General features: G+C 46.6%; 1 protein-coding gene across 1 annotated transcript; it reads left to right on the top strand.

The window, feature by feature from the left end:
- The first annotated feature begins 260 nt into the window (after window positions 1-260).
- NOCT (nocturnin) lies at window positions 261-24,448 on the top strand. The gene is made up of 3 exons (XM_032631745.1): window positions 261-798; window positions 20,925-21,197; window positions 22,499-24,448. The coding sequence occupies exons 1-3, from the start codon at window positions 288-290 to the stop codon at window positions 23,320-23,322; spliced, it is 1,608 nt and encodes a 535-aa protein (XP_032487636.1). The 5' UTR covers window positions 261-287; the 3' UTR covers window positions 23,323-24,448.
- Window positions 24,449-24,851: the final 403 nt, after the last annotated feature.

Below are 24,851 nucleotides of genomic sequence, written 5' to 3'. Positions count from 1 at the left end.
TCACACGTCCACTCACACGCACACACGGATGCTGTCTTCCACTCGGACACCCACGTGTCTCCAGGGCCACAGCCCTGGAGCAGTCTTGGGTCTCCCAGCCTGTGGGCGTTTCCACTGCAGCCAGCGGAAGGGGAGGCTCATTCCTTTAAAACCGCCTCAAGGGATCCTTGTTACTTTGGACCTCCCACAGCCTCCCACCCTATAAATAACTTAAGATCCGCTTCCTCCCAAATCAGTATCACTCCGGTTCGAGGAGTCCCTACCTGGTAGCGCCGGGCTCCGGTCCTATGGATCCCCCCTCCCTGTCGCGCTTGGTAGCGCCCGCTTTGTCAGCGCTCTGCGCTCGCCGGTTACCCCCCAGCTCTCAGCGGCTGGCTGCAGCCAGCGCCTTGGCGTCGCAGCAGCAGCCGCAGCACCAGGCACTCAGTCTCGGGCTCGCCTGCCCAGCACCTTCCCCCGGGCCGCGGCGGGAAGAGAAGGAGCCCGGGAGCCTCCCCTCGGACGCCCCCGAGAGTCTGCTCGGCTCGCCCGCGTCGGCGAGGCCCGCGGGTGTGTCGGGCGCGCGAGGGGCCGCGGCGGCGGCGGCGGCGGCGGCGTCGGCGCCCGGCATGTATCAGAGCCCGCGGCGGCTCTGCTCCGCCCTGCTGCAGAGGGACGCGCCCGGCCTGCGCCGCCCGCCCGGCCCGCCGCCGCGCCGCCGCTCGCCGGCGCCCGCCGCCGCCCCCCGCCTCGCTTCCCCCCGGCTCCTGGCGGTGGCCTCGGCGGCCCGCGGCGTCGCGAGGTCTTGCTCCCGAACAGGTGAGTGCGCGGCGGTTCCGGGCGGAGAACGCGGCGGCGGCCAACGCGCGGCCGCCACCTGGAGACGGCGCGGAATGAATGGGAAGCCGGGGGCCGCCGGGCGGTGGGGTCGGACCGGGAAGCGGGTTCCCCTCTCCCTGAGCCGCTGTCTCCGCTCCCCTTTGCGGCTCTGTCCTCGCCTTCCCTTGCCTGGGGCTTGCACCGCGTCCGGTAAGAACCGGAACCCCGCGGGAGCTTCTAGTTTGATCCTTACCGTTCGATGCCGTGGTTTTTGTATTTCTCGCTCTTGACCTGTAAGTTTTCCCCTTCCGAGGCCGCAGATTATTTGTGTTTTGTTTCTAATCGCACTAATGATGGAACATTTTATGCAAACAAACAAACAAAAAATCTAAAGTTACACTTATCTGATCACGTGACTTGCATGTCTTTTAGGTTTCTGAATTTTGAAAAATGTCATGTGAACAGTGTGTTATAACACGCACTGACTCTTTGGACATACATTTGAAATCTTTCGGGAGCCTTCCCGTCTTAATATTTGCGTCATTCTGCGTCCTGTATACCTGGCTTAAGATCTTGCAAAGGTGATGCCGTCTTGGCCAAGAGCCAATTTTATACGTCACGTGCCCTGGATTTCCCCTTTTTGGCCACAGAGGTTTCTGCCTGAGGACCCATTACCGCGGCTACAATCTACATACAAAGTAGTCATACTTTTCAAAATGAGGAATAAAGCTTCTCTTTCGAAACTGGCAATCTTATCACACTAAAAAAGTGTATTTTGGTTGTGCTCAAGTTTATGGCTGTTTAAGACGTATGAGCATCTTAGATTGTAAATAACTACATTTTGCTCCAAAGGTCTGGATTAACGGTTTGGGGGTTTTTGGGGGGTTTTTTTTTGGCCCCGCTGCGTGGCTTGCGGGATTCCCAGACCAGGGATTGAACCCAGGGCCAGGGCAGTAAAAGCCCTGAGCCCTAACCACTGGACCGCCAAGGAATTCCCAAGTTTGGGATTTACTTAAGGGCAGATTGAGCAGTAAAAAGAATATGTTCAGTGTGGCTTTCTTTACTTAAAGTGATCACCCAAAATGTGACTAGGGCCTTAGCTGGCGGTCAAGTGGTTTAAGACTCGGCGCTTCCACCGCAGGGGACGCAGGTTCGATCCCTGGCGGGGGAACTAAGATCCCACATACCCTGCGGTGCGGCCAAAAATAAATGAATAAATAAAATAAAGTAAAATAAATTTAGGATGTTAAAGTGGTTACCGGAGACTCTAAATTCTTCAGTGTTCTTAAAAAGGGTGAATTTGGCAGTCACCGAGATCTTTCCAGTTCTATAGGAGTTTGGCACAATGAAATAACTGTTAGAATGGTTACCACCTAATATCTGATAGTGTTTTTTTATAAAGTATTTTTTAAATAAATAAATTTGTTTATTTATTTTTGGCTGCTTTGGGTCTTCGTTGCGGTGCGCGGGCTTCTCATTGCGGTGGCGGAGCACGGGCTCTAGGCGCGTGGGCTTCAGTAGTTGTGGCACGTGGGCTCAGTAGTTGTGGCGCACGGGCTTAGTTGCTCTGCGGCATGTGGGATCTTCCCGGACCAGGGCTCGAACCCGTGTCCCCTGCATTGGCGGGTGGATGCTTAACCACTGCTCCACCAGGGAAGGTCAGTGGTTTTTCTTGCTGGAAGTTTTCAGGAGGAACATTGTTAGGTTTGAGGTAGGAGAAGGGGTGAAAGAAAACCAATTGGGGTCTTCCTAGCCGTCTCTCCTATCTTAACCTTTCACCTTAAGTTTCCTCCAGGCCCCTCGGGGCAGTTAGTCAGTAGGCTCATCTTGGGAGTACAGATAGCTTGCGTAACACACATACAGAGAGCTGTGCTGTTGGCTGAGGAAGAAAGGCCAGAACATTTGGAATCTTAGGCTTTGGACCCAGAAAGGTGTTTAATGAACTTTCTGGAAGTCCCCCGAAGTTTTAGAAGGAAATTGAAGGATTTTATGGTAGTTAAACTATTGTAAACTATTATAGACAGTTACTACTACAAGATCTAGACAATTTTCCGGCTTCTGTGCAGTTTTCGCTTCAGCTGCTTGTTGGAAGACACTCATGGATGCATTCATCAGCTCATCGCTTGATCACTCATTCATTCAAAAACTTACAGTCTGTCTCACTCTGTAGGTGCTTTATTATAGGAGGTAAAGGAACGTGAGACTTAGCCTGCCTCTAAGGAGTTTAATGCCCAGTAAGAGAGGTGAGTTTTGCACAAAGACATGACTGTTTAATGAAATCAAACACCTTTTATTCTTAGCCTGTTACAGTTAAAGGTTTGCAAATGGCACAAGGATGCCAGAGAGTGCAAAGTCTCTTTTAGCCGTGGTGATCTTTTTCGGCTTCAAAACGTGGTTGGCATTTGAGCTGGGCCTTGAAGTGCAGTTTAGGATGGAAAGAGATTAGAACACTTTGCTTGGGAAAAGCCAGGAGCAAAGTGGAAGGCATGAGGCATGGATGTGTCAGGGTGAGAGAAGAGATACCTTGCAGAATGTTTCCCAAAGAGCCTCAGAACCAGCATTAGGTGCTTTTTAAATAAATGCAGATTCCTAGATCCTACTGTAGACTTACTAAACAGAATTGTTACCGGTGGGCCCCAGATTCCACATTACTTAACAAAATAGCAACAGTAATAACCAGATTATGCTTACAGGCCCCAAGGTTTAGACATCTGGCTAGAGAAACCTTCAGGGAACTGAAGCTACTCTTCCCTTCCGCACCTTTTTGCGGCGGGGAATGGGTAATAAAGCCCCACACTTGACCCCGTTTGATAATCAGTTCCTTCCTAACTTAACGCCCCTTGGCAATCAGAGGTCACTGGAAAGATGAGTGCAGCCTCTTGGCAGTCATCAAATGCTGGGTTATTAGAATTTAAAGGGGGACCTAGCAGTGTTTTGCTACCTTTTCTCATGGAAGGACAGCAGCCCCCATAAAGAAGTAGCAGTTGCCACGTTTACTGTGCCTGATGACTGTACTGGTCCGGTGTCATCTGGGTTTATAAATGCCTTCCTCCTCAGCTAATGAAGGGTTGGCTGAATTACTGTTCTCCATCACTGGAACATGTTGCTTTTTTTCTTGGTACAATTTTAAAAGCAAATACCGGCTCCTTGGAGGAGGCGGCTTTATTTAGTATGTCCCTTAATGGTGTGAGTAAGCTGCTTATGAGAGAGAAGAAGTGCAAAAGCTTGTAATTATCAAGCTTCTACAAAAATAAATTGCTTTCTTGGTAGGAGAACCAAGGTATTGTTTTCCTGTAGCATTTAATGGTAAGAGCTTAAATACAGTGAGTTATTGGGGGCTTTTGAATTAGTAATCGTGGCTCCAGACTCACACTCAACACACTTGTATGAACATTTGCAAATCATTTAACTTCGCTTGCTGGACTTTACCTAGGGGGAAAAATTAGTAAGATAAATTGGTATCAATTGATCCGCAGGTATTACTGAACATGGTACACTTAAAAGGCCAAATATTGTATTGCTTCTCATGACTAATTGCAGCAGAGATTGAGAAGAAAGACGTGAGTGTGGCTAGGTTTGTTGGATAAAAACTTTGCTTTGAATGCAAGAAAGGAGGGTGAGAGAAGACCATGTGCCAGAAGAAGGTGGCAGGTATGGGAACAGCGATGAACACCCTGGGAAAAGGGGTACTTGAGAATCATCTGGGCCTTTCACCTGTCTACTTGAATCAGTTTTTCCTGAGAATCCTGGCTGTGTTGTGTTTAACAAATGCCCCAGGTGATTCTCTGGAAAGCCTAGGGAGTCTTTTATAAGCTCCACTCCTAGAGGTACTTGTTCCTCCTGGAAAGTTTGGGAAACCCGGAGAGAATTCTGGACGAGTGTTAAAGAGTTGTGAGCTTGGGGCCTAAGACAATTCAGGAGACGCCTGAGCAAGAATGTATACCTGAGCAAAAGCGAGCTTCAAGGAAAGGAAAGAACTGGTGTATTTGTGAAAGTTCAGTGAGACAGAACTTGACACTGACATTGTAACGGGAGTGTACAACTTATAGGGTAGGTAGGTGGATAACTATATACTCTGTAGGTTCCTGTGATGGGATGTTTGCTAAAAGAGGTGAGGCAGGTATATTCAGGTCCTTGGAAGGAGGAGGGAGACTCAGCATATATGTTTATTGTTAGGAGTCACTCTAATTGGGATTCATAGGACCTTGATAACCACATGAATGGTCATCACACCTGATGGATACTTAGCAATTCAAGGTTGATGTGCATTTCTCTTTTGGGTGGTTCGTGCTGAATTTTATTTGGAAAATTTTCATGATCGTTTTTTTCTTTTTTTGAATTTTATTTATTTTTCTATACAGCAGGTTCTTCTTGGTTATACATATTAGTGTATACATGTCAATCCCAATCTCCCAGTTCATCCCACCACCACCAGCACCACCCCGCCACTTTCCCCCTTGATGTCCATATGTTTGTGCTCTACATCCGTGTCTCTATTTCTGCCCTGCACACCGGTTCATCTGGACCATTTTTCTAGGTTCCACATATATGCGTTAATATACGATATTTGTTTTCCTCTTTCTGACTTACTTCACTCTGTATGACAGTCTCTGGATCCATCCATGTCTCTACAAATGACCCAATTTCGTTTCTTTTTATGGCTGAGTAATGTTCCATTGTATATATGTACCACATCTTCTTTATCCATTTGTCTGTGGATAGGCATTTAGGTTGCTTCCATGACCTGGCTATTGTAAATAGCGCAGCAATGAACATTGGGGTGCATGTGTCGTGTTGAATTATGGTTTTCTGCAGGTATATGCCCAGTAGTGGGATTGCTGGCTCATATGGTAGCTCTATTTTTAGTTTTTTAAGGAACTTCCATACTGTTCTCCGTAGTGGCTGTATCAATTTGCATTCCCACCAACAGTGCAAGAGGGTTCCCTTTTCTACACCCTCTCCAGCATTTGTTGTTTGTAGATTTTCTGATGATGCCCAGTCTAACTGATGTGAGGTGATACCTCGTTGTAGTTTTGATTTGCATTTCTCTAATGATAAGTGATGTTGAGCAGCTTTTCATCATGATAGTTTTTTTAAATAATATTTTAAATTACACAAGTAACACATGCCCATTAATAAAAATATTTTCCCTCAGAGCTTAAATGTCTTTGTCAGTACTGGTTATCCCCAGAAGTTTAGGCTTGCTTGTCCTTGGTGTTCAAAAGTTCTGTCAGGATAAATGTCTCAGGTCAGGTGAGCCCATTCAGTCTAAGGACATCCCATGCTTTAGCACAGGAAGATTTTCTATTATTTCTTGGGTTATTTTATCATATTCATCACTGTATCATCCCCCCTTCTCATGTTATTGAAAAGTTCAACAATGTTGTCCATATGGATCCACCCTCTATGGCTCCTCTCATTTTTTCAAGTCTTTTATCTCTATTTCATGAGATTTTCTGAGCGTGTCTATTTTGCAGTCGTTTACAATTTCTGGGCATTTTCTAGTTCTCCACTCCTTCTTCTCACAGAAGCCTCGTCTTACATTGTGTCCTGTGTAGTTGTAAATATATGTAGCTATGTGTATTTTAGGATTTATAGACCAAATATCTGTTACAACTGTTCATCTCTGCTGCTGTAGTGTGGAAGCAGCCACAGACAATACATAACCCTTATTTATGGACATTGAAGTGTGAATTTCATATGATTTTCACATCATGAAATATTATTAGTTTTTTTTTTTAACCATTTAAAAATGTCAAAGATCACAGGTAGCACAAATACAGGGCACTGGCCAGATGTGGCTCACGGCCTGTGGTGTGTGGACCTCTGATCTAGAGGGAAAAATACCAGCAGAATAGTCCTCTTGGCTCCATACTCCATGTTTCCATTCGTAGCTGTAAACCTGGCCCGCTTCTCGAGTATCCCGGGAACGTCAGTGGTGGGCATCAGGTAGTAACACAGACCTGATGTCTTAGTGGAGAGCTGCTGTCCCACCAGGTTCTTTTCATTTCTGCCTTTTCAGTTTCACTTCAGAGCATTCTGCTAGAAAAGCCGGGCTTGTGGAAGTGTTTGGCCAGGCCACTAACAGTCGAGCACCAGTTTTAACAGGTTAACCTCAGCGTTCATCGTGGAGGGGTTTCTCTTTCCCTCAGCCGTATTTTCTAGATGAATCGGGCGTGACTGAAGGTACAGCTTAGCCTTGTCTGGAAGACACTTGGGCGTTCCTGTCTGTGACTGCTGCCCAGCAGAGGTCGTTGGGATTGTCACACTGTGTCTAGGATCTTGTATTTTTAGACACGCTAGGTTGAGAGCCGTGACCTTCACTTGATATCTCTAGTAACGCCGTGTGGGTCATTACACCGCTTTGTACACTTTGTGCTGTGCCAGCGTGCGCACCGTGACAGCGGTGACGTCCTCGTGACGTTCTCGCAGAGGAGGTGGAATTCGACCTCTTGACCCCGTGCGCACCCCTGGCGTGGCTCCATCCAGTTGTCCTGACTCTGGACCAGCGCTATCAGGGATGCTGCTGAGCAGCGGTCCAGGGTGCAGGCAGCCTTCCCCAGGCCCTGACCCTTTGCCAGTTGTGCAATCCTGAGAAAACCAGGTAATCGCTTAACCTCAGTCTCCGTGTTTATAAAAGTGGGCAGACACAATACCTACTTTGCTGGATTGTTGGAAAGAGTAATGAAAGTACATGCAAGGAGTATGGCACATGCTGGACTCTCAAATGTTAAAAGTAGCTTCTCTTTAAACCCAGAAAGTGCGCTTCACTAACAGTAACAAAATAGCTAACATTTAGCTCCCATTTCGAATGTGCTGGGTATGGCTAGTTTAATTCAGCGGCCAGTAACTCAGTGAAGAAAGTGAGCCACAGAGGTAAATACCTTGGTCAGGATCTGATTAGTAAAGGAGGAACCGGGATTTGAAATGCCGCACAGCCTAACCCGAGTCCACGTGTTTAAGACCATCTTGCCTCACTGAGAAAAGTGAAAGCTTTCGCCGTAAGGCTTTCCCATGCTTAGAACCCGGTCTCTAGGACCCAGGGAGTGTAATGTACTACAAGTCCACACTGCGTCACAGAACTTGAAGGCGGTTGTGTGCATTTACCAGGTGGACCTGCCGGGGACGTGTTGCACTGTTTTGAGTTTCGGGTGTTCTGGCTGATACGGGGACATAAACACAAAGAGAGGGCCCTGACTACAGTCTCACAAAATTCCAAAAATGTAGAGTGGCTCCGGACAAGTCACTTCTGAGCCTCATCTATAAAATAGCCAAGGGGTTCTTGAGAGGGTAACAGGTGTCTCAGCAAGTAAAAGTGCCTAGTGCACCATAAAGTGCTCTACCAACGTAAGGCGGTTCTTCTGCCGGTGTTTGACAGGGGTCCTTAATTAACACTTGGCTGTCACTTGCCATCCTTTCTTTTATCAACGTTCTTAAAGCGCTAGGCCGGGTACCGGGTACCAGGGGAAGTGGTAATCAAGGCAGATGTAGTCCCTATTCCTCATAGAACTAATGAGGGAAGGACAGGGATTGTAGTTCAAATGTCAAGGGTCATTTAAGTAAGAGAAGAAGGCCACGTGTAAGAAAAAGGGAGCCACTGAGGCTCGCTCCATGAAGCTCTGAGGTGGGGGGCTGTGAATCTTTGACTTCTTCAGTAAATACGAGCTATACCACATATCCAACACCCAGGCTGTTTTAGGTCGATGGTTATCTTGTGACTGTCTTGAAGGTGACCGCGTGTGTTCAGGAAGCTGCTCTAAGGAGGCCAGTGAAAGAAAGCTAGCTGCTGGGTTAGCCCGTCTAAACTTTCCGAGGTGGTTCAGCACGCGGCCAGTAGGTGGCAGCACAGGCTCGCTGTTCAGTGATGCCTTCCCGTGACGTCTGTGCTTTACACTTCTGGGTACTTTACGCTTGGAGGTTTCCGCGGGCCCAAGGCTGGTCAGCTCCAGCAGCTTCTCAGGCGTTGGACCCAGAGAATCCTGGCCTTGCTTCAGTTTTTGCTTTTTAACCAGTATTTTTGCCAAGCCATCGTTTCAGGAGACTGAGCTCAGGCTGGTTGTGAGAAATTATTAACAGACTGAATGGTTTGGGCAGACTCTAGAAGAAGCAGTTGCTGGGTAAGTAGAGAAATGTTACGTGGAGAGAGGTCTTTCTGCTGAGATTTCTGAGTGCTGTTAGGACTGCTTGGGGTGGTCAGCCCAGTCAGTTCAGGTCTCAACTGTTTGGGTTCTCATCCAGCCTTCTAGTTATTGATTGAAGGTGTTTTCATTAAACCCCTGATCATTTGCCTCTGATGGCTGGCACTCTTAGGAACTTACGTGGTGGTCTGCCTGTTGCTTTAGAGTTGCTTTAGTAATCAGTGGCTTAAAGAGTAAATGTATTCTGTATTTTAGTAATTAGCCCACTTTTGCTTTATTAGGAAAATAAAGGGATGACAAAGTGGGGGAAGTTGACATACCACTGCTGTATTTCTGGAACCTAAATAATCTGAATTCTCTGGCAGACCTTTAAAGGCTGTTACAAAGGTAAGAAGAGTTATTCCTATAGAGTGAAATAGCGACGTTATTTCTCCATCGCCATCACATCATCACGGATTGCAGGCATCCAGTTCTCGGTGTATATGAAAATATGCTTATAGGATTGGGAAACGGCAAGAGATGGGAGCGGTGCAGCTAAGTGAGAAATAGAGGCATGAGAGAGAAAGCTGTTATCACCTGCCTTTTGCCTGTATAAATTACATCATGTGCATTGCATTGAAGTGAGGGCTCATAACTTTCTCTAAGTAAAGTGGCTGGAAAAAAATGAATTTGGGGCAAAAACCGAATATAATCTGGGGTCAGATAAATAACACTCCAAACACATGTATGTAAAATTCGACCCAGAAGCTAGTATGAGTGCCAAATAAAAGTTCAGTAGAGGTTTTGTCAAGATTTCATGCCTTCCAGTATCTCAGCAACCACCTGGATGAATTGTATGGCTGCCTTGCCTCAGGAAAGTGGCTTTCCATGTTGCTGTTCTGAACCTGTGACAATCGTTTTCAAGCCCTGAATGGCAACCCCTATTAAGGTATAAAACCTCAGCATGGGCTTCCCTGGTGGCGCAGTGGTTGACAGTCCGCCTGCCGATGCAGGGGACACGGGTTCGTGCCCCGGTCCGGGAGGATCCCACATGCCGCGGAGCGGCTGGGCCCGTGAGCCATGGCCGCTGAGCCTGCGCGTCCGGAGCCTGTGCTCCGCAGCGGGAGGGGCCACAGCAGCGGGAGGCCCGCATACCGCAAAAAAAAAAAAAAACCTCAGCAGGAAGGCAAGCAATTTTGGAATTGGACTTGTATTTATGTGTGAAAAGATTTTTTAAACGGTCGATACTCTAAAAGAAAAAATGACTTTTTAAAAAACAGGTGAGAGAGTTGTTACTAAGTGAGCCCTCCTCGTAAAAGGGGCTTGATCAGAGCGGCTACCTCCAAGGAATGTGGTGAGAATTACCTAATTGGCGAGTGGTGCGTAGTTAAGCATCCAGCAGTCGTTAGCCGTCAGGGGCGTCGTCCTCAGGGTGGGGGAGGGGCAGAGGGTGGCGCGTGCTCTTCAGCGTTCCTTTGTTCTCAAATTTAAATAACTTGCCTTACCACCTAGCAGTTCCTGGGTGGCTCTGAGCCTTGCTACGACGGTGACGGTGTTATAAGTACAGAAATAGCATGTGAAGTCTCCATGGTGTCCCCTTTGAGTTATTAATTCCCTAGCACTTCCTTTGAATTGATGTCTCTATGTTACCAGAAAGTTTTAGGAAATAAAGCCTTGAAAAATAACTGAGTAAGCTCGTATGTTCTTAGGATGAAAGCCGAAAAGAATAACTGAAGACGGGAAGAAATGAATTGGGACTTCCCCAGATCCCTTCTCGTTTGATTCGGTACCCTGACTTTATGAGAAGAATATTTTTGAGTTATGGAAAATCTAGCTTAGAAATATAAGGACAGAGGTCAGGGAAGCTTGTCCGTGGTTTGGAGATAGTACTGGTCTCTGGAGTGCCGCGGAGACGGCCTAGCAGCAGTGACCTCTCCCACCTTTTGTGATCAGATGCTCTGTCAGTTTGAGAAAAATTCAGATACGTGCTCTGTGTGAATTACAGACATGTCTACTTTCTGTTATTTCATTTCACCTTTTTTAGTTCTCATTTTCTCCCCGGGGATTGCTTTGCTCGTATCCCCTGGAACGGGATGTCTACACTGAGGTGACGGTTGGTCTAGAAGAGACAGTCTCACCTTTTGTTCTCTGGACCCCTTCGCAATCTTAAAAAACACGGAGGGTCCCACAGAATTTTGTCTATGTGGGTTAATATATAACATAATTAATATGACCTAGGTTTATATATCATGTTAGAAAGTAAGACGAGAATTTTTAAATGTTTATCAAGTCATTTAATAGTAAAATCAGTGTTAACATAAGTAACACTTTTGAACTGTTTTCCAAGACAAAAAGAAAGTTAGTGAAAGAGTGGCACTGTTTGACATTTTTGGAAATCTCTTTAAAGTCTGGCTTAATAGGAGACAGCCGTATTCTCGTGTCTGCTTCTCCATTCAATATGTTGTAATATGGTTTGGTTAAAATATATGAAGAAAATTGAGTCTCTCGCAGATAATATAATTGGAAAAAAGTATTTTAATAGCCTTATAAGATAATCGTGGATAGTCTTTTTTTGTGGTAGTCTCTATGTTAATACGTAGTTATTTGTGACTTGGAATCTGATACCATATATATCAGTGAACTTTTGGTATTGGTTATTTGGAAAGTGTCGTTTCACTGGGTTATACAGATCTTCCAAGCGTTACACAGTATAGAAATAACTGTGGCTACTCTCGCCACCCATCTTGTCAGAAACTTTTTTTAAGTACTGGGGACTTGTCAGGCTCCTGATGGCAGATACGTTTTCCAGAAGTTTTCCTCGTGGGCAAAAACTCTGTCCGTTGTTTTCCTTCAAGTGACAGGCTGACTTCTCCTTACGTTTTTGTGGGTAAGTGTCTGCCTCGTGCCCATATGTGATGAACTATAGTTTGTCGGCTCTTCGAGGTGAAATGGTATCCCATGAAGACAGGGCCGAGTTCATTTTGCAGCTCAGACGCTCACCCGAGCGCTTCTCCTTAAGGCAGCGTATTTTGCGTGCAGCGTGTTTCCGTGGACGCTCCATTTTGTCACAGATTAAAGATAGGTCATCGAGGCTGCACATTTAACAGAGATACTTACTACTGCCTCACTAAGGGACATTTTAAAGTAAAACAGGCACTCTTAAACTAAAACCCTGAGTGATGGGGATGCGTACAGTGGCCACCAGTGGAGCCCGGGGCCGCTCAGTGCCGGGACGTGCCGACGGGGCGGCGGTTTCACCACGGCTGTGCGGAGAACAAGCACCAAGACAGAGAAAACGGCACGTGGGGGCTCGGCGTCGTGAACACCTTGGCCGTGCGTGGCTCCAAGCGTCTCAGACATCCCCAGTGGCCCATGAACCACGCCCGCAGCTGCTGCTGGAGCAGCGCCCCATCGGTGGGTCGGAAACCAAACGTAGTCGGGTCACGACCAGCATTTTTTAAAAAAAGAAATGGAATGCACCAGAAAATGGCCCAGATGTCATGCAGAAAAAAGCTGTTCTGTGAACCTCCTCTTAGATATCTATGTATGCCGTGTGTGCGCGCTGAGATGTGAGTGTAGAATGTGTCCGTTTCAATTTTTTTTTTTTTTTTTTTTTTTTTTTGGGTTACGCGGGCCTCTCAATGCTGTGGCCTCTCCCGCCGCGGAGCACAGGCTCCGGACGCGCAGGCCCAGCGGCCATGGCCCACGGGCCCAGCCGCCCCGCGGCACGCGGGATCCTCCCGGACCGGGGCACGAACCCGCGTCCCCTGCACCGGCAGGCGGACTCTCAACCACTGCGCCACCAGGGAAGCCCCGTTTCAATTTTTATACTTATTGGCTAGGTATAGCTTATGTTATACATGTAAATGTATAAATATTCATGTGTATTTATTATGTGTGTTTACGTAGCATCATGTAAAAATGACAGTTTTAACTGAAAGCGTTCATTGCTACAGAAGTACCTTATCTGCTGGGGCGTGACGAGGCATCAGGACCTCCTAGGGTCCCACAAAAAAATCAAACAAAATTCCTTAAGAAGTAATGTTATATCTTACCAAAATGTTTTAGATTTATGTTTCTATCCTCACAATAACCCCGGACATATAAAGATATAAAATAGACCTTTGTAGCATGGGAAAAAAGCAGGTGGATGGTTAGCATTAATTAAATAAATGATTAGCTCATGGCAGACAGCAAGTGGAAAAACACAGCCGTCCACATCGCTAATTATCTCTGTATCTACACATCTATATATGTATAGTAAGTGAAACATGAATTCAGGCTGATATCTCTGACTCCAGCTCAGTACCATGGGGTTCCTTTTCTCTTTTTTTTTTTAAATTTATTTATTTTTGGCTGCGTTCATAGCTGCACATGGGTTTTTCTCTAGTTGTGGCGAGCGGGGGTTACTCTTCGTTTCTTCGTTTTAGTGCGCGGGCCTCTCATTGCGGTGGCTTCCCTTGTTGCGGAGCATGGGCTCTAGGCGCGCGGGCTTCAGTAGTTGTGGCACGTGGGCTCAGTAGTTGTGGCACGTGGGCTCAGTAGTTGTGGCACACAGCCTTCGTTGCTCTGCATCGTGTGGGGTCTTCCACACGCTAAGGACCAGGGCTCGAACCTGTGTCCCCTGCATTGGCAGGCGGATTCTTAATCACTGTGCCACCAGGGAAGTCCCTGCATACATATTCCTGAATGAACTTAAGTTCACTTAGGTAAATACCTAGGGGCATGAATTCTACGTGTATTTTTAAAACTGCCAAACTGTCTTCCAGAGTGGCTATACGTGGGAAGCAGTACGTGGGAGTTTGTGAAGGCTTGCTACTTCTTATTTAAATGTTTGATAGACTCACCAGCGAAGCCATCAGGGCCTGGGCCTTGCTTTGGGGCAGGTTTTAACTTAATTTAGTACCTTGCCGCCCTAGTTGAATACTTCCATGGAGCTGAGGGGGAGGGGTGGCACCAGCCCTGGCAGGACCGGGCACAGGCTAGCACTGTCCTTAACTGAAGTTCAATAGCTTTCGTGAATAAAAGCTTCTCAGTTTGTTGTATGCCTTTGGTCTCCATCCAGAGCACTGAAATGGCTGGTTTTGAGACTCTCGTCCGGGTTGATAATCGTTTTGGGGGAGGACTTGTCGGCTTCCTCGTGTCGTCATGCCTGAACTCCCCTGCCTCGTGGGTTTCTCCCTCTGCTGTGTCACCCCCTTAGCAAACAAACATGATACAGCAGCTTCCCCAAATTCTCAAGCCTCCACCTCCAGCCACCATTCCACTTCTCTCCTTTTTGGGGGGGAGGGGGGCAAGATTTTCTCAAAATACATCTCTACTCTCTGTCCTGTTGTGCCAACACCTCCACCCAAAATCAAAAATCGCTGTCGTTAAATTCACCGACATTTCCCATGTCGCTGAATCCAGATCTGAGCTGTGCTGTCTTCATTTTCCTTGAACTATCAGTAGCCCTTGACACAGGACACAGCTCCCTCGTGGACGAAACTTTCTCTACTTTGCTCTCCCGATTGTCCTGCCCCTGGCCTGTGCCTTCTTTGCAGATTTTCACCACACCCTCCCCAGTCTGATCCAGAGCTGAGTCCTCGTCTGTGCCCGACGTCTCGCACGTGTTCATTTCCAGTTTGCACGTCTCTCCTGAGCATTAGTCATGTCTTACGGCAGATCCCACCCCATCTTCCTGACTTGTATTGGCAGCTTCACCCTTCTGGTTGCTCCGCCAGCCGCCTTGGAAACTTTTTTTTTTTTTTTTTTGCGATACCCGGGCCTCTCACTGCTGTGGCCTCTCCCGTTGCGGAGCACAGGCTCCGGACGCGCAGGCTCAGCGGCCATGGCTCACGGGCCCAGCCGCTCCGCGGTATGTGGGATCTTCCCGTACCGGGGCACGAACCCGTGTCTCCTGCATCGGCAGGCGGACTCTCAACCACTGCGCCACCAGGGAAGCCCCCTTCCTCGGGGCTTTTGCATTCACCATTCCCTCTGCCCAGAATGTTCTTGGATTTCTCTAAGACTGGTTTCCTTATGACAGATCTCTGTAACCTTTAGTGAGACTTCCTTGAGCGTCCTGCATAAATTAGCAACTTCCAGTCCCTAGCATTCCTTGTCTCCCTTTTCACCTTTTTATTTTGCTCCAAAGCACTTTTCAGCATATGACAAAATGTCTATCGCCTTGTTTGTCTCTCCCCCGTACAAAATAAGCCCCATAGCCAATAAGGAGAGAGATTTTAGTCTGTTCAGTGATGTATCCTGTGGACCAGAGTGGTGTCTGAGAGAGCAAGGCAGGGGCTTATGGTGGCCACCTACCAAGGAAGTGGTGGAGTCCGGAATGAGAGCTGAATATCTTGAGTCCTTTTTTGAAGTCCTTTTCTCATTACTCTTATCCATCCTGATGGGTTTAGCCCTTACTATACCCCAGCCCATTCCACACAGCATGCATTCACTTTTTCTCTTGTTAATTTACGTATATATTAATCTTTAACCAGACACTTCTTGAGAGAAAAGATCAGCTCATGTTTTTTAGGTATGGAGCGTTCATCCCAAAGTTCAGAGAACAAGAAATAAGAATGTAAAATCAGCATACTGCAGACACATGGTTCCTGAGGACTGCAGGGTTAGATTAGGTTGTGGAGATTAGTTTTGCCAGTGCCCACTGGCCGAGAGAGTAACCTGCAGGGCTGGGCAGAATGCGGAGTGCCCAGCAGGAGCGCAGAGCCTTGCTGTCTAGGAGGAGGGTGGAGCCATCTTCCAGGACCATGTATCTCTGTCCTGACACCTTGCTCTCTATGCGAGAAGCCGATTGGTTGATCAGCTTCCCAGGTACTTTGGTATCAGAAGGCATGTCCTAGGCTGGCTTCGTTATTAAACAGGGTATTCAGGCTTGCATCTGTCCATCAAGGGGACCCGTCTTAGGGTAAGATCTAAGGAGGAGAGACAGGACTATAGTAAATATGCCCTGAAATTGCCCTCTGCCCAGTCTCTTAGTTGAAATTTTGCCCGATTCTCTTTCTTGGGTAAATGAATCTAGTGAAACGAGCAAAGGGTCTATGTCAGTAAAATTTTTGAAAAGACAACCTTTAGTGCATTCCAGAGTACTTTTATTACACCCAACAGAAATTGTCCATTTGGGGACTCAAATTTGAGGGGAATAAAAGTCATTTTGAATAACATATGCAAGTTTTCTTAATAGAGGTGTGTGTGCCCTCTAGTAGAAATACTATTTTGAAATTGCTGCCTGTTCTAACCTAGATGCATTTTCCAAATAATCTTAAAGAAATTATGGTCACTTAACAAGCCTTGTCAGCAGCTCTGGAGAGTGGCACAGCTGAATGGTGGTAGAGCTGGGACTGGAACTGATGCTTTGATACCCACAATGCAGTACATCCTTCCTCTTTTTTGCTGCAAAGCTTTGTCCTTTGATGGTAAATTTAATTTTTGAAAACCACCAAAAGTCACAAATAAGGTGAATGACAAGATTTAATAATCCACTCTTGGTCCAAAATGAGCCAGCCGGCTTTAACAAGAGTGTTTTCCTTGAATGTTGTAGCTAATAGCCTATAAATACATTTCTAAGACCAAACCAAAAAAGGACAACAGGGAATGATGAAATTAGAATGTCCAATCTGCTTCATCTCACATCTACACAACAGTCTCAGAATAAGAATTCTAATGCTACCATTACTAATTATGATCACTGAAGACAATTTTTTTAAAGTTTTTTATTTTGATAAAGTCCAAATTATCAGTGTTTTGTGTTGTGGATTGTGTTTTTTGGAGTTTTTCTGTTTTGTTTTGTTTTGCCGCACCATGCACGGCTTACGGGAATCTTTAGTTCCCCGACCAGGGATCGAACCCATGCTCCCTGCAGTGGAAGGGCAGAGTCCTAACCACTGGACCGCCAGGGAATTCCCTAAAAACAGTTAAACAAATTTTAATTGAATATGCTTGCTTCTTTCTGGTCCCTGCTCCCCCCCCACCCGCATGCTTTTTTTGGGTGTACTAAACCTTCATTGGTTCATTATCAGATCACATAGCCATTGTATATTGTACTCTGTCTTTTAACCTCATTTAGACTTGATTTTCTAAGTAGCTATATGTTTAATATAGTACCACCAGTTCTTAAATCAGTGTCTCTGGTCATTTTGGTCTAAATCTTGTTCTCTAGTTCCAGGGGTGGCAAAGACCTTTCTGAAAAGGGCAGGATAGTAAACATTTAAGCTTTGAGGACCAAAAACAATCCTGTCACATATTTTGTGTGTGTGTGTGTGTAAGTAACATGTCTTTAAAACCATTCTTTGCTTAAGGACTGTACTAAAATACATCTGGCTGCAGTTTGCCATCCCCTACTCTAGTAGTTTCCGGAAGAAGTGCTCCTGGCATCAGTGTTCCAGTTTTGCTGGATATAAAATCCTTGGCTCGTGTACTGATGAGCCATATATATAAAGTTTGACGTATATTTGAAATACATAACTTCATTTTCTTCTGGTATAAAACACTGCAGTTGAAGTGCGGTGATGCTCTAATTGTCCTTGTAAGTTACTTGCTGCTTTTGCCTAGAGCCCAAGGGATTTTTTCTTTTTCTTTTTCTTTTTCTTTGCAGCCCAGTTGGTGTTGGTCATTCTGGGTTGATATTCTCAGGTATGTGTGCCCATGATACATGTTTTTTTAACCTCATAATTTTTTCCTCTTAAACCATTCACTTTATTTTTTTTCCAGCTTTATTGAGGTATAATTAACAAATCAAAACTGTACGTATTTAAGGTAAACCACACGATGTTTTGATGTTTGTAAACGTTGTGAAATAATTACCTCAGTCGAGCTAATTAACATATCTCACTCACATAGTTACCCTGTGTGTTTGAGGGCGTGGGGACCTGAGATCCCTTTAGATCTCCTCTCTTAGAGGATTTCAAGCATGGAATACACTATTGTTAACTGTAGTCACCATGCTGTACATTAAACCTCCAGAACTTAATTCATCCTGCATGATTGAAACTTTGTGCTCCTAAAAGTTTTCTCGATTTTTAGTTTTTAGTATCTGTTTCATTTCCTGATATGTTGCATCTTCGCTTAAAATTAGTACATAATGTTTGCCACTGCCTCTTAAACGATTTCTCTGCTCATTTCTTTCTGGTATGTTTTTTGTTACGAATTCCTTGTGTTGCCTCACTTGTGAGTTTTCTAATTTAGGCTCTTCTGTCATTGTCTTACCTTTTAGCTCATTTTGCAGCAGGACATAATTTTGATTGGCTTCCTCGCCGTCTGTTTCCAGCACACGTTTATTGTCTGAACAGACGCCAACCTGTTCCTTATTCACTTCACGTGAAGGTTTTTCTAAGTTTTTAGAAGGAAGTGTGGCTCGGGAGAGTCTTTCTGGCTTCACGTAACTCCTCAAACCTTCGACTCCTGTTGGACACTGCTACCCTCTTTTTCACATGCCTTTTCACGTGGTACTTGCTTTTTATCACAGCAACTACCCCAGAACTCAGCTTGGCAAGGATATGACGGCATTAGAAGGATGTAGAGCAGTCCTGTTGAAAGTGAGCTGCGTCAAGCTGGTCCTTTGCCTAGAGCCTGACAAATGTCACATACTGGAGCCCCTGTGCATTTGCTGTGACGCCCTGTGACAGTTTGGTCGACCGTTAGGGTGATGCTGATGATCTGGAAACCACACTTGAGAAAACAGTAGGACTTTTTTTTTTTTTTTTTTAATTTATTTTATTTTTTGGCTGTGTTGGGTCTTCCGTGATGCGCGCGGGCTGTCTCTAGTTGCAGCGAACGGGGGCTGCTCTTCATCGCGGTGCATGGGCTTCTCGTTGCGGTGGCTTCTCTTGCTGCAGAGCACGGACTCTAGGCGTGCGGGCTTCAGTAGTTGCAGCACGTGGGCTCAGTAGTTGTGGCTCACATGTTCAGCAGTTGTGGCACACGGGCTCTAGAGCACAGGCTCAGTAGTTGTGGTGCACAGGCTTAGTTGCTCCGCAGCATGTGGGATCTTCCCGGACCAGGGCTCGAACCCATGTCCCCTCCATTGGCAGGCGGATTGTTAACCACTGTGCCACCAGGGAAGCCCCCAGTAGGACTTTTTACTGCCTTTTACTTATTTGTTTATTTATTTATTTTTTATTCGTGTGTGTGTGTTAGTTTCTGCTGTATAACAAAGTGAATCAGCTATACATATACATATATCCCCATATCTCCTTCCTCTTGTGTCTCCCTCCCATCCTCCCTATCCCACCCCTCTAGGTGGTCACAGAGCACCGAGCTGATCTCCCTGTGCTATGCGGCTGCTCCCCACTGGCTATCTATTTTACATTTGGTAGTGTATATATGTCCATGCCACTCTCTCACTTTGTCCCAGCTTACCCTTCCCACTCCCCGCGTCCTCAAGTCCATTCCCTGCGTCTGCATCTTTATTCCTGTCCTGCCCCTAGATTCATCAGAATCTTTTTTTTTTTAATTCCATATATATGTGTTAGCATACGGTATTTATTTTTCTCTTTCTGACTTACTTCACTCTCTATGACAGACTCTAGGTCCATCCACCTCACTACAAATCACTCAATTTCGTTTCCTTTTATGGCTGAGTAATATTTTTACTGCCTTAAAAAAAAAAAAACCCAAAAAACTAGAAGTACAGAAGAAAGATTTTCAGAGTTGTACTGCCAGCCAAGAAGAAAATTCCTCTGGACCCATGTACTCAGATAGTCAAACAGATTTATTAAAAGGAATTTAATATATTCAGATCAAACAGTTTCGGGACAGGTGCGTGCGTGTGTTCACGCGTGTGCGTTTGAGAGAACAGGCTGGCTCGCAGTTGCACGTGCACAGAAATGTATGTTGGGAAAACTGGTGTGTTTCTTTGCCTCCGTCTAGCTTTCTTGTTGGGGAACTACTTTTGAGTTGATGAAAAGGAACAATAGAAAGCATGCTTGCATGCTTGTTAACCCTTGGTGGTGAACACTTGAGCCTGCTTTTGTGACCTGCTACAGCACGTTCCATCAACCGCTAGTTTCAGGTGCAATCAGCTTGCCAAATAACACGTTTTGTGAAGGAAACTTTGTGTCCTGCAAGAGGAGGCCAGGACTTGGACGGGGTAGGGAAATCCAGGTTCCTCCATACCAGGAACCGCGCACGGAATCGAGGAGGTGGTTCCAGGTAGAACGTGCCCCTAATTCACACTATAATGAAGAGGCAACAAGGCTGACCGTGAAAGGAGCAGGCAGCTACTTACAAGTGAGGTGCGGGCACAGCTCTCCGCACGCGGACTTGTTGAAGGTTGTGCTCTAGTCTCCTTAGTGAGTTAGTGTCCAGTTGGATAACAGTAGGAAGCCTCGGAAGTGCACTGACAGTGCCTCCTGCACCTCTCCTCACCCTTTCTCCTCCCAGGATCCCAGAAAATGTGGGCAACTCCCTCTGCTCCCAACCCCGTTTCTGACTTGTTAAAAGTCTGGCAATCGATAGTAGATTACAGACCATACTGCTCCGTGATGTTCGGAGTCCCACAGAGAGCCAGATCCCTGGTGTACAGTTAGCATGGACGAGAAGTGGGATATGGACTTAATCCGGCCGTTTCTCGCCACAGCAGCGGCATCTGTATAGGTGACATGGCTAGGGCAACAGCCTGCTCTAACCGAATCTGTTCTCCAGGATTAACTGGGCTTTCTGATATCTGGCTCTGTACACACTGGTCTTCACCTTCTCACTTAAAATGCACAGAGAAAGGAATATGGATTTTGTTTAGCCATGCTTTCATGAGACTGTGTCTGTAAATTATAAAGACAGATCCTAGGTTAGAATAAGCCATAAAGATCGAGGTATCTCAACAGCGGTATTTCAAGTACCCGCCCTAAGAGAAAGCTAGAACCCGGGAACTCCTTTAACCCACCCTGTAGAACGCGAACGTGGCAACATCGCCCTGAAGTGAGCTCGCGAGCCTGCGTCTTCCGTGCACAGTTAAGTGCCTTGTCTTCCGGCGAGGAGCCGGGCGAGTGACTGTGCTTTCCTTCCCCGCAGCGTGTCCCATGGGAAGCGGCACGAGCCGGCTCTATAGCGCTCTCACCAAGACCCTGGACGGCAGCTCCGCCTCCCAGCACCCAGAGTATCTGGTGGCCCCCGACCCGGAACACCTGGAGCCCATCGATCCTAAAGAGCTCCTTGAGGAGTGCAGGGCCGTCCTGCACACGCGGCCTCCCCGCTTCCAGCGGGGTTTCGTGGATCTGAGGGCCGATGGCCCCAGTAGTAGCCATACACCCATCCGGGTCATGCAGTGGAACATCCTTGCCCAAGGTACGTCTGCGCGCAGGGAGAGGGGCGGGGCGCAGGGAGAGGGGCGGGGCGCAGGGAGAGGGGCGGGGCGCTGGGGCCGCCTGGGGAGCTCCCACACGGGGAGGCTAGGAAGGGGTGTCGTCTGGCTTTCACTGCCCAGTCCGTCAGCTGAAGACGTACTCCTTCCGCTCCACGTGTGCAGACTTTCCGTGCTCGGGGAAAGTGTCTGCTTCGCGGCACGTACTTCCTGTCTCCTGTTAGCCCGTAAGCTTTCATCAGTTGTCTCCCGCTTTGAGTCCACAGCACTAAGATAGCACCTGGAAGGGGGAAACTGAGTCTACCGAACGGGTGACCCTGAACCTTCTGCAGGGAATGGGGGCTGTGTAGGGGTGGTGCTGAGTCGGGTTACTCCTGAGGCCAGGTTCTTATCCAGACGCCTCTTCATATAATTTGAGGCCAGAGATGTTGCTTCAGTTCTCTGTGCTTTAAGATACTACTTTGTACGGTAGAAAGAACTCCTTTCCTGGGTCTGCTCAGTTAAAAAACAGATGTGTCAGTCAACCTTATTGCCGATCATGTGGCAGTTGAAATTTTAAGAAGAAACCAGGGTCACCATTTTTTCTGGAAAAGAAGGGCATACTCCCTGACTTCCCACTCTTTGATTCATTTGTTTTTTCCAGGTGTAGGAAAAAGCTGCCCATTTTAAATGGGTGTCATTTATTCTTAAGTGGTGTCTATAAAGGCCTAGTATGGCTTATTATAAGTCAGTGTTGAAAGCACTCTAATAGAGTTAAATGTATTTACTTCATCTGGCATAGTTTAGATCTCTTGGACGCCAGAGAACACTGTCTAAAGCTAAAACTTAAGAAGATCTCATGTCCTAGAACATAGTGACAAGAAATCATTTTTCTTTTTTTTTTTTTTTTTTTTTTTTTTTTGCGGTACACGGGCCTCTCACTGCTGTGGCCTCTCCCGTTGCGGAGCACAGGCTCAGCGGCCACGGCTCACGGGCCCAGCCGCTCCGCGGCACGTGGGATCTTCCCGGACCGGGGCACGAACCCGTGTCCCCTGCATCGGCAGGCGGACTCCCAACCACTGCGCCACCAGGGAAGCCCAAGAAATAGTTTTAATACGAAAGGATCGGTTAGTTGCTTGCTTCATCTGCATGGCAAGAGGTCGGTGCAGTAAGAGAAGAGCCACCCAGGGCATCTGAAGCAGGGGAAGCGCTCTGAAGGTCTTGGGTAGCATCAAGCCTGAGGAGGCTCGCAGGTACTTAGTAGCGGTTCTTAGTCGCTGACCACTGACCGGCTTTTTTCTTTCAGCTCTTGGAGAAGGCAAAGACAACTTTGTACAGTGCCCTCTTGAAGCACTGAAGTGGGAAGAGAGGAAATGTCTCATCCTGGAAGAAATCCTAGCCTACCAGCCCGATATACTGTGCCTCCAAGAGGTGGACCACTACTTTGACACCTTCCACCCCCTCCTCAGTAGACTGGGCTATCAGGGCACGTTTTTCCCCAAGCCCTGGTCACCTTGTCTGGATGTGGAACACAACAACGGACCAGATGGCTGTGCCTTGTTTTTCCTCCAGAACCGATTCAAGCTAGTCAACAGTGCCAACATCAGGCTGACGGCCATGACGTTGAAAACCAACCAGGTGGCCATTGCCCAGACCCTAGAGTGCAAGGAGTCCAGCCGACAGTTCTGCATCGCCGTCACCCACCTGAAGGCTCGCACTGGCTGGGAGCGATTTCGATCGGCTCAAGGCTGTGACCTTCTCCAGAACCTGCAGAGCATCACCCAGGGAGCCAAGATTCCCCTCATCGTTTGTGGGGACTTCAACGCAGAGCCGACAGAGGAGGTCTACAGACACTTCGCCTCCTCCAGCCTCAACCTGAACAGCGCCTACAAGCTGCTGAGCGCGGACGGGCAGTCGGAACCTCCGTACACGACCTGGAAGATCCGGACCTCGGGCGAGTGCCGCCACACTCTGGATTACATCTGGTATTCCAAGCACGCGCTCAGCGTGAGGTCGGCCCTGGATCTGCTCACCGAGGAGCAGATTGGACCCAACCGCCTACCGTCCTTCAATTACCCCTCAGACCACCTGTCCCTAGTGTGCGACTTCAGCTTTAAGGAGGAACGTTGATGGACATTTATACATGCTTGTCTGTGTCTCCCAAGTCTTAACCAGGGACGTTTCAGGAAGCTGAAATAAGATGAGAGGTTGACTGAGGAAGGCTCCCCAGTTCCTCTCACTTCACTTTCCATGTCTCCAGCATGCCCTTGGGAAGGAACCCCATTTGCTCACAAACCTTTTCCATTAAAACCTACAGCGAAAAAGGTGTTTGCACTCCAGGTTTGGTTTGTATTGTTTTCTTTCCCTTAGCGTTAATTACATTTTGATCACTTAAGGGCATTATATTTGGCTTTGTTCCTAAGCTCTTTCAGTTTCAGGATCCTATGTTGAAATAGACTTGCTCGAGTCCCCTGTAATTAACAACATTTCCGGTTATTTATTTGTGGTTTTTAAAAAATATCAACAAGTCATGCATGGCAATATTTATTTTTTTTATATCTTCGTGTAAAATTAAGTAAATAAATTATAGCATTATGAACATTTAAAAACCATGCAAAACATAAGTTATAGAGTAATTTATAGTAATCTTCTTAAAACGTTAAAGATGTTCTTACTTGGGGTCTAATAAAATCGTAGTGTACAAAGGAACCGTTTAGGCTGGAGGGGTTTTTGCTTGCTATTTAAGTGGAAATATCTGTTCTCCTTGATACATTCTTCACAAATCCTTGCTGTGCCTCCTTGTCCCCCATTATTATGTTTCTTGAAGAAATTCCATTTCTGGTTTTCCATCGGAATGCTATCCGTGTACATTTGCGGTCACTCAGAAGTGTCATTATATGTATTGAATATGCTTTGCACAGTAGGTTGTTTCGGAGCTGATATGTGGCAGTGGCTAAGTCAGTGGGACCTTCTTTTCAGAGATGGGAAACTATTTCTAGCCTGTTAATGAGGCTGTCGTTGAGATTTACTAAGATAGCCAGGTGACTGGTTTAAAACAACTAGAAAGCAGAAGGTAGAGTTAGAAAGACAACCTGGAATTCTCTTCCCTCAGAAATAAAAGTGGTAAAGATAACAGGTGAAACCCCTTCCTAACAAAAATCCCCCCAAAATAGCCCATTGGTAATAAATGGATAGGTATTTTAACCCATGAGTTGTAAATATTTAAGATCAATAAATAAATGGTCTTTTAAAGCCAGTGTTTTCATATCTTGTCTTTTCAATGCAAAGAGAATCTGAGAATAGACTGGATCTTTTAATCCTCTTAATGCGGTGCCCACACCGTCCTTTCCACCCACACCTTCATTTTTAAACTGGACAAAGGTGGATCTGTAGTTGCACGTTGAAGGCATCCGTGCTACGCTTATGAGGTATCGCTCGGTGACAGGATTGGAGTCCCCAGAGTAGTTCCTCCAGACATTTCTGCATTGGAACCACTATGGAGACAAATGAGGTTTTCAGTATATTGTATACACGAAATCTTGGGGCTACCTGGAAGGAATGGCAGTTGGGAAGAACATCTGTACCAGTTGTCGTCTGGTTCAGGTCTTAGCATGACTAATTCCTGTGTTGTTGAGAAGCAGAATACTGATCCGTACAGC

The sequence above is a fragment of the Phocoena sinus genome, chromosome 5 (assembly GCF_008692025.1).
Source record: "Phocoena sinus isolate mPhoSin1 chromosome 5, mPhoSin1.pri, whole genome shotgun sequence".
NCBI lineage: Eukaryota > Metazoa > Chordata > Mammalia > Artiodactyla > Phocoenidae > Phocoena > Phocoena sinus.
This window is presented reverse-complemented; position numbering and strand designations above follow the sequence as displayed.

Bases quoted from the DNA above. Each gene is read 5' to 3' on its own strand.
- NOCT (XM_032631745.1), top strand. From the start codon at position 288: ATGGATCCCCCCTCCCTGTCGCGCTTGGTAGCGCCCGCTTTGTCAGCG. The intron at 799-20,924 runs GTGAGTGCGCGG...CCTTCCCCGCAG, and splicing joins GAGGTCTTGCTCCCGAACAG to CGTGTCCCATGGGAAGCGGC. The intron at 21,198-22,498 runs GTACGTCTGCGC...TTTTTCTTTCAG, and splicing joins GTGGAACATCCTTGCCCAAG to CTCTTGGAGAAGGCAAAGAC.